Below are 10,886 nucleotides of genomic sequence, written 5' to 3'. Positions count from 1 at the left end.
TTGGTTGAATAATGGACAGCTTACCACAGAAAACATGGGTCACACATTCAAATTTTTCAAATCTTTATTGATCAACAGATACAGTACATTAGTTAGATCCTCTTACAGGCTGATTTAAATGCGTCAATCATTCACTTCAATATGTAAAGTCTGAATTTACAAAGACACGTTCCACAAATACTCAGTCAAACAATGTGGATCCCATTGACAAACTTGATCAGATACATTTCACACATCATCCCATAGTAATTGATTGACACATGGCCATCAAATAAGCAGCTGAATTAATCAAACGTTCTCGTCCCGGTTATCCAAAAGGTCATTTTAAAAACCTGACGATGTAGTAGTGCAAGGTGGTGGCAAGTCTACAAGCTGGTTCCCATGGCGACGACGTCCTGAGGCAGCCCCGCCATTTTGAGCGTTGTGAAGGAGCCCAGTTTAGAGTAGAAGTCAAACATCCTCATGTCACCCTGCCTCAGCTCACAGAACACACCTCTGGAACCTGTAGGGGAGAGAGAGGGGGGAAAAGAATGTGAGGAACGAGGTACTGTACATAGATGTGTGTTCTGATAATCCAGTCCTATGCCATCAGGGAGAGAAGCACCATCTGGCATAGACACATCTGATCCATTTCTGGATCAGTAACTGAATCCTACTTTATATTGTGCAAATAGTCAATTCCCCACCTTTAAAGCTGAAAGTGCTTGAACCCCGGTCTGATTACTAATAGGTCAAGGGCATTGTTGAACCCTGACATCATCACGCTGCATAGCAGCCATCACACTTGGAGTGAACACCTCCAGGAGGGTATCTCTCCAGGAACAGGGTTGGAGAGTCCTGCTCTAGGCTCAGTCCAACAATGACCAGAAACCCACTGTGCAGGTGCACCATAATATACAAGTTAACAACTCACCACTGGTCTTCATCAAAGAGAGCAGGCTGCCAATCATACGCCTGGCGGGGGTGGGGTCTGTAACCCGGGGGTGGAGCTGCATGGTTACCAAGGAAGGGAAGTCCCCTGGCAACATCCTCTACAAGACGGATGGGGGGGGAGAGGGAGAAAAGATTCAATCGTATTTTCAGAGTCAAGGAACTCCATACAAAACATATGAAGTAATACAGAGAGACAGAATAATGTTGGGGTCAATGATTCCTATCAAGACCAAGTCATATTCCAGTGTGTGATTGTCCCGTTGGAACCTAGCGGTTACCTGGTTGTTCAGTGCAGCTGCTGTGGCGTCAGTGAGGCCCAGGGCGTACCCACACACTCCCCTCTCATCCTCCAGAACCAGACCACAGTTTGGGGAGGGGGACAGCTGCCCTCCTGCTAGCCTGGGGAGGGGGAGAGGTACACTGGGACATTACATACTGGACGTCTAGACTGAAGGTCAGGACAAGCGCAAAGTCATATACTGAAGAACATAAACTACTGGCTGATCAGAGACTGTCCAGAGTGGATCATTGGGGAGTCATGCTGTACACACACACTCTCACCCATCACTGATCAGAGCAGGTAGTGCTGCTGCAGGTGCCTTGGCCTCTCCTCTCTGCATCTCCATGTGGATCTTCTGTATCTCAGTCTGAAACAACATAGATGTTATAAAGACAAAATCAATAAAGATGTCAGCTAGCCGATACATGCCTCACGTATTTCAGAGCTGGTTTGAACCGAACGCCCGCGCTAGCTTATAACTACACGCGTTAGCTTCTTCATGCATCAGCTAGCTTCTAACTACACGCGTTAGCTTCTTCATGCATCAGCTAGCTTCTAACTACACGCGTTAGCTTCTTCATGCATCAGCTAGCTTCTAACTACACGCGTTAGCTTCTTCATGCATCAGCTAGCTTCTAACTACACGCGTTAGAAGCTTGATGCTTCATGCTTCTTCATGCATCAGCTAGCTTCTAACTACACGCGTTAGCTTCTTCATGCATCAGCTAGCTTATAACTACACACGTTAGCTAGCTCAGCTAGCTTAACTACACGCTTAGCTTCTTCAACTACACGCGTTAGCTTCTTCATGCATCAGCTAGCTTCTAACTACACGCGTTAGCTTCTTCATGCATCAGCTAGCTTCTTCATGCAAGCTAGCAACGCACGCGTTAGCTTCTTCATGCATCAGCTAGCTTCTAACTACATGCATCAGCTAGCTTCTAACTACACGCGTTAGCTTCTTCATGCATCAGCTAGCTTCTAACTACACGCGTTAGCTTCTTCATGCATCAGCTAGCTTCTAACTACACGCGTTAGCTTCTTCATGCATCAGCTAGCTTCTAACTACACGCGTTAGCTTCTTCATGCATCAGCTAGCTTCTAACTACACGCGTTAGCTTCTTCATGCATCAGCTAGCTTCTAACTACACGCGTTAGCTTCTTCATGCATCAGCTAGCTTCTAACTACACGCGTTAGCTTCTTCATGCATCAGCTAGCTTCTAACTACACGCGTTAGCTTCTTCATGCATCAGCTAGCTTCTCAATGAGAATGAAACGCGCGAGTCATATTAGAATAATTCTTAAAACAACAGAGTACCACAGTATGAGTCAGAATACCCATAAAACCTAGCATCATTCATTTTTCCCCATAAGGGATTTTAGAAACATTTAAAATAAGGGCTGTGTTTTGTGTAGGTTTACCTTGGTGTGACGTTCTGATAACCATGTAAACCCCCCCGTCAGACAAGGTGACATCAATGTATTTTTACCTCCCAAAAATGTAATGCTAATGTGGCTATCATACAGAACTACAAATGACATAGACGAGACTGCAGAATCGATGTAGTAATGAATAAATTGACTAAAGTTCTTTATATGGACAATTCTGTGAACTGTCTTGTGCAAGTTTTAAATTGACACCAAACCTGTTAGCAAAGGTGTCAACTCGAGATGACGTGCAGGAGCTTGCAGGGATTTGTAGTCTTGCATGATGTCTACTTTGATGCTAATTAGCATTTTCGAATCAGAGTAAATAGTGCTGAATATATTGATAAAAGTCACCTTGTCCAAGAGAAATTTACATAGTTATCAAAACATCAGGCCAAGGTCTACATGAAACAGCCCTTATTAAGTGTTTCTAAAATCCTAGATGGGAAAAATGAATGGAGGAAAAACATTTTGAACCATTTCCCTGTTTGACTGCTAGGTTTTATGGGAGTTATGACGTGTCCACTGTGGTGCTCTATACTACAGGCTTTCGCTCAGTGGGCTAACACAGTCTTATGGCAAAACACTCAGAAGACCTGGTTTCCATTCCCAGTCGGCCCACACGTCTCGTATATTTTAATAGATCATGTTAGAGTCAGTTCTAGATATATTGAAATAACTAACCTTGTCTTGTGGGCAGAAGGGTCGTATAGAATACACTGATGTCATAGGAGGGTGACGGAACAGATCTCTGTTACCATGGAAAGGCAGCATTCTCTGAACAACAACAAACAACAGCAATACTATCGTCATCAATCAGTCAGTACCAAGTCAAAGATCTCTTTATGCCTGAGAGATCAATGGCTCTGTCTAGGTGATCGTCTGTGATCCCCTGTGTGTGTGTGGCTTGTCATTGTTTGAGTGTTGATCTGTGATGTGAATGTGGCAGCAGAAGAACACAGTTGTAGTGTGTTCTGTGTTGTGCATCACATTGTACTTGTAGACTTGACAAATAGTAGCAAAAGGTGAATGTTGAACTTTTGTTACACACATCCAGTAACAATTTTGGATGACATATTTACATTAAAAAAAGTTTGACTGCAGAATTTATTACCAATGTTGATGCAATGACGCTGTTGACCGATTGAGATGTAAGAGGCATACAAAAGAATTCCAGTCATCTCATCAAAGGGGTGATGGGGGTTAAAAAGGGGTGGGATATGGGGGTTAAAGGGGTGGGATATGGGGGTTAAAGGGGTGGATGAAGGGGGTTAAAGCGGTGGGATATGGGGGTTAAAGGGGTGGGATATGGGGGTTAAAGGGGTGGGTGATGGGGGTTAAAGGGGTGATGGGGTTTAAAGGGGTGGGATATGGGGGTTAAAGGGGTGGATGATGGGGGTAAGCGCCGTACCTGGAACTCCCCGGAGAGACCCCCTCTAAACCCCCAGGGCTCTGGGTCGTCAGTCATCAGCTGGGCTGAGGGCCTACTCTGCCCCCCTGTGGACACAAACAATATTACATGTAAATGATACATCAACCTGTATGCTTATTGCCTACTGCATACAGCTCCTTGTGCCACACCATACAACAACGCACTGACCTACACAACAACGCACCGACCTACACAACAACGCACCGACCTATACAACAACGCACTGACCTATACAACAACGCACCGACCTACACAACAACATACTGACCTACACAACAACACACCGACCTACACAACAACAACACTGACCTACACAACAACACCGACCTACACAACAACGCACTGACCTACACAACAACATACTGACCTACACAACAACATACTGACCTACACAACAACATACTGACCTACAACAACAACACCTACTGACAACTACTGACCTACACACAACATACCGACCTACACAACAACATACTGACCTACACAACAACGCACTGACCTATACAACAACGCACTGACCTACACAACAACATACTGACCTACACAAACAACGCACTGACCTACACAACAACAACTGACCTATACAACAACATACTGACCTACACAACAACATACTGAACACAACAACGCACTACCTACACAACAACGCACCGACCTACCTATACAACAACGCACTGACCTACACAACAACGCACTGACCTACACAACAACGCACCGACCTACACAACAACACCGACCTATACAACAACGCACCGACCTACACAACAACAACGCACTGACCTACACAACAACGCACTGACCTACACAACAACGCACTGACCTACACAACAACATACTGACCTACACAACAACGCACCGACCTACACAACAACGCACCTACACAACAACATACCGACCTACACAACAACGCACTGACCTATACAACAACATACTGACCTACACAACAACATACTGACCTACACAACAACATACTGACCTACACAACAACGCACCGACCTACACAACAACGCACCGACCTACACAACAACGCACTGACCTACACAACAACGCACTGACCTACACAACAACGCACTGACCTACACAACAACGCACTGACCTGCACAACAACATACCGACCTATACAACAACATACTGACCTACACAACAACGTACTGACCCATACTGACCTACACAACAACGCACCGACCTACACAACAACGCACTGACCTACACAACAACGCACTGACCTACACAACAACGCACTGACCTACACAACAACGCACTGACCTACACAACAACGCACCGACCTACACAACAACGCACCTGACCTACACAACAACGCACCGACCTGCACAACAACGCACCGACCTACACAACAACGCACCGACCTACACAACAACGCACCGACCTACACAACAACGCACCGACCTACACAACAACGCACCGACCTACACAACAACGCACCGACCTACACAACAACGCACCGACCTACACAACGCACCGACCTACAACATTCTGACCTGCACAACAACGCACCGACCTGCACAACAACGCACCGACCTACACAACAACGCACTGACCTATACAACAACGCACGACCTACACAACAACGCACCGACCTACACAACAACGCACCGACCTACACAACAACGCACTGACCTACACAACAACGCACTGACCTACACAACAACGCACCGACCTACACAACAACGCACCGACCTACACAACAACATACTGACCTACAAAACAACATTCTGACCTGCACAACAACGCACTGACCTGCACAACAACGCACCGACCTACACAACAACGCACTGACCTACACAACAACGCACCGACCTACACAACAACGCACCGACCTACACAACAACGCACCGACCTACACAACAACGCACCGACCTACACAACAACGCACCGACCTACACAACATTCTGACCTGCACAACAACGCACCGACCTATACAACAACGTACTGACGACCTATACAACAACGTACTGACCTACACAACAACGCACCGACCTACACAACAACGCACCGACCTACACAACAACGCACCGACCTACACAACAACGCACCGACCTACACAACAACGCACCGACCTACACAACAACGCACCGACCTACACAACAACGCACCGACCTACAACAACAACATACTGACCTACAACAACGCACCGACCTGCACAACAACGCACCGACCTGCACAACAACGCACCGACCTGCACAACAACGCACCGACCTATACAACAACGTACTGACCTACACAACAACATACTGACCTACACAACAACGCACCGACCTACACAACAACGCACCGACCTGACAACAACGCACCGACCTACACAACAACGCACCGACCTACACAACAACGCACCGACCTACACAACAACGCACCGACCTACACAACAACGCACCGACCTACACAACAACGCACCGACCTACACAACAACGCACCGACCTACACAACAACGCACTGACCTACAACAACGCACCGACCTACAACAATGTTCTGACCTGCACAACAACGCACCGACCTGCACAACAACAACCGACCTACACAACAACTACCGACAACAACAACGCACCGACCTACACAACAACGCACCGACCTACACAACAACGCACCGACCTACACAACAACGCACCGACCTACACAACATTCTGACCTGCACCAACGCACCGACCTGCACAACAACGCACCGACCTACACAACAACGCACCGACCTGCACAACAACGCACCGACCTGCACAACAACGCACCGACCTGCACAACAACGCACCGACCTACAACATTCTGACCTGCAAACAACGCACCGACCTGCACAACAACGCACCGACCTGCACAACAACGCACCGACCTACACAACAACGTACTGACGACCTACACAACAACGCACCGACCTACACAACAACGCACCGACCTACACAACAACGCACCGACCTACACAACAACGCACCGACCTACACAACAGCATACCGACCAACACAACAACGCACCGACCTACACAACAACGCACCGACCTACACAACAACATACTGACCTACAACAACATTCTGACCTGCAAAACAACGCACCGACCTGCACAACAACGCACGACCTGACAACAACGCAGCGACCTATACAACAACGTACCGACCTACACAACAACGCACCGACCTACACAACAACGCACCGACCTACACAACAACGCACCGACCTACACAACATTCTGACCTGCACAACAACGCACCGACCTACACAACAACGCACCCTACACAACAACGTACTGACGACCTACACAACAACGCACCGACCTGCACAACAACGCACCGACCTATACAACAACGTACTGACGACCTACACAACAACGCACCGACCTACACAACAACGCACCGACCTACACAACAACGCACCGACCTACACAACAACGCACCGACCTACACAACAACGCACCGACCTACAACAACATTCTGACCTGCAAAACAACGCACCGACCTGCACAACAACGCACCGACCTACACAACAACGCACCGACCTACACAACAACGCACCGACCTACACAACAACGCACCGACCTACACAACAACGCACCGACCTACACAACAACGCACCGACCTACACAACAACGCACCGACCTACACAACAACGCACCGACCTACACAACAACGCACCGACCTACACAACAACGCACCGACCTACACAACAACGCACCGACCTACACAACAACGCACCGACCTGCACAACAACGCACCGACCTGCACAACAACGCACCGACCTACACAACAACGCACCGACCCGCACAACAACGCACCGACCCACACAAACAACGCACCGACCTACACAACAACGCACCGACCTGCACAACAAGGCACCGACCTGCACAACAACGCACCGACCTGCACAACAACAACCTAACAACAACGCACCGACCTACACAACAACACCGACCTACACAACAAGGCACCGACCTACACAACAACGCACCGACCTACACAACAACGCACCGACCTACACAACAACGCACCGACCTACACAACAACGCACCGACCTACACAACAACGCACCGACCTACACAACAACGCACCGACCTACACAACAACGCACCGACCTACACAACAACGCACCGACCTACACAACAACATACTGACCTACAACAACATTCTGACAAAACAACGCACCGACCTGCACAACAACGCACCGACCTATACAACAACGTACTGACCTACACAACAACGCACCGACCTACACAACAACGCACCGACCTACACAACAACGCACCGACCTACACAACAACACACCGACCTACACAACAACATTCTGACCTGCACAACAACATACTGACCTACACAACAACGCACCGACCTACACAACAACGCACCGACCTACACAACAACATACCGACCTACACAACAACATACCGACCTACACAACAACATACCGACCTACACAACAACGCACCGACCTACACAACAACATACCGACCTACACAACAACATACTGACAACAACAACATACCGACCTACACAACAACGCACCGACCTACACAACAACGCACCGACCTACAACAACAACGCACACAACATTCTGACCTGCACTACTGACAACAACAACATACCGACCTACACAACAACATACCGACCTACACAACAACATACTGACCTACACAACAACGCACCGACCTACACAACAACGCACCGACCTACACAACAACAACCGACACACAACATTCTGACCTACACAACAACATACCGACCTACACAACAACAACATACCGACCTACACAACAACGCACCAACATTCTGACCTACACAACAACATACTGACCTACACAACAACGCACCGACCTACACAACATTCTGACCTACACAACAACGCTGACCTACACAACAACATACCGACCTACAACAACGCACCATACCGACCTACACAACAACATACCGACCTACACAACATTCTGACCTACACAACAACGCACCGACCTACACAACAACGCACCGACCTAACAACAACGCACCGACCTACACAACAACGCACCGACCTACACAACAACATACCGACCTACACAACAACGCACCGACCTACACAACAACAACATTCTGACCTGCAAAACAACGCACCGACCTGCACAACAACGCACCGACCTACACAACAACATACCGACCTACACAACAACGCACCGACCTACACAACAACACCGACCTACACAACAACATACCGACCTACACAACAACATACTGACCTACACAACAACGCACCGACCTACACAACAACAACATACTGACCTACACAACAACGCACTGACCTACACAACAACATACTGACCTACACAACAACGCACCGACCTACACAACAACGCACCGACCTACACAACAACGCACCGACCTACACAACAACGCACCGACCTACACAACAACGCACCGACCTACACAACAACATACTGACCTACACAACAACGCACCGACCTACACAACATACTGACCTACACAACAACATACTGACCTACACAACAACTGCACCGACCTACACAACAACATACTGACCTACACAACAACATACTGACCTACACAACAACATACTGACCTACACAACAACGCACCGACCTACACAACAACGCACCGACCTACACAACAACGCACCGACCTACACAACAACATACTGACCTACACAACAACATACTGACACCAACAACATTCTGACACAACAACGCACCGACCTACACAACAACGCTGACCTACACAACAACATACTGACCTACACAACAACATACTGACCTACACAACAACATTCTGACCTACACAACAACGCACCGACCTACACAACAACATACTGACCTACACAACAACATACTGACCTACACAACAACGCACCGACCTACACAACAACGCACCGACCTACACAACAACAACATACTGACCTACACAACAACATACCGACCTACACAACAACATACACCTACACAACAACGCACCGACCTACACAACAACGCACCGACCTACACAACAACGCACCGACCTACACAACAACGCACCGACCTACACAACAACATACTGACCTACAACAACATTCTGACCTGCAAAACAACGCACCGACAACAACGCACCGACCTACACAACAACGCACCGACCTACACAACAACGCACCGACCTGCACAACAACGCACCGACCTATACAACAACGTACTGACGACCTATACAACAACGTACTGACGACCTACACAACAACGCACCGACCTACACAACAACGCACCGACCTACACAACAACGCACCGACCTACACAACAACGCACCGACCTACACAACAACGCACCGACCTACACAACAACGCACCGACCTACACAACATTCTGACCTGCACAACAACGCACCGACCTGCACAACAACGCACCGACCTACACAACAACGCACCGACCTACACAACAACGCACCGACCTACACAACAACGCACCGACCTACACAACAACGCACCGACCTACACAACAACGCACCGACCTACACAACAACGCACCGACCTACAACAACAACAACGCACCGACCTATACAACAACGTACTGACGACCTACACAACAACGCACCGACCTACACAACAACGCACCGACCTACACAACAACGCACCGACCTACACAACAACGCACCGACCTGCACAACAACGCACCGACCTACACAACAACGCACCGACCTACACAACAACATACTGACCTACAACAACATTCTGACCTGCAAAACAACGCACCGACCTGCACAACAACGCACCGACCTATACAACAACGTACTGACGACCTACACAACAACGCACCGACCTACACAACAACGCACCGACCTACACAACAACGCACCGACCTACACAACAACGCACCGA

General features: G+C 48.4%; 1 protein-coding gene across 1 annotated transcript in view; it reads right to left on the bottom strand.

Moving 5' to 3' along the window:
• Nucleotides 1–46: 46 nt before the first annotated feature.
• The window catches only part of ogal (O-GlcNAcase like), a 47,328-nt gene continuing 36,488 nt past the window's right edge, over nt 47–10,886 (bottom strand). Inside the window, exons 12-17 of the mRNA XM_042318274.1 lie at nt 4,054–4,139; nt 3,327–3,419; nt 1,495–1,580; nt 1,212–1,332; nt 914–1,031; nt 47–502 (exon numbers count right to left, since the gene is read on the bottom strand). Coding sequence (XP_042174208.1) covers nt 366–502; nt 914–1,031; nt 1,212–1,332; nt 1,495–1,580; nt 3,327–3,419; nt 4,054–4,139 — 641 coding nt within the window. The 3' untranslated portion in view covers nt 47–365. The remainder of the gene's footprint in view (nt 503–913; nt 1,032–1,211; nt 1,333–1,494; nt 1,581–3,326; nt 3,420–4,053; nt 4,140–10,886) is intronic.

This window comes from Oncorhynchus tshawytscha, unplaced genomic scaffold (genome assembly GCF_018296145.1).
Source record: "Oncorhynchus tshawytscha isolate Ot180627B unplaced genomic scaffold, Otsh_v2.0 Un_contig_4324_pilon_pilon, whole genome shotgun sequence".
Taxonomy (NCBI): Eukaryota; Metazoa; Chordata; class Actinopteri; order Salmoniformes; family Salmonidae; genus Oncorhynchus; species Oncorhynchus tshawytscha.
This window is presented reverse-complemented; position numbering and strand designations above follow the sequence as displayed.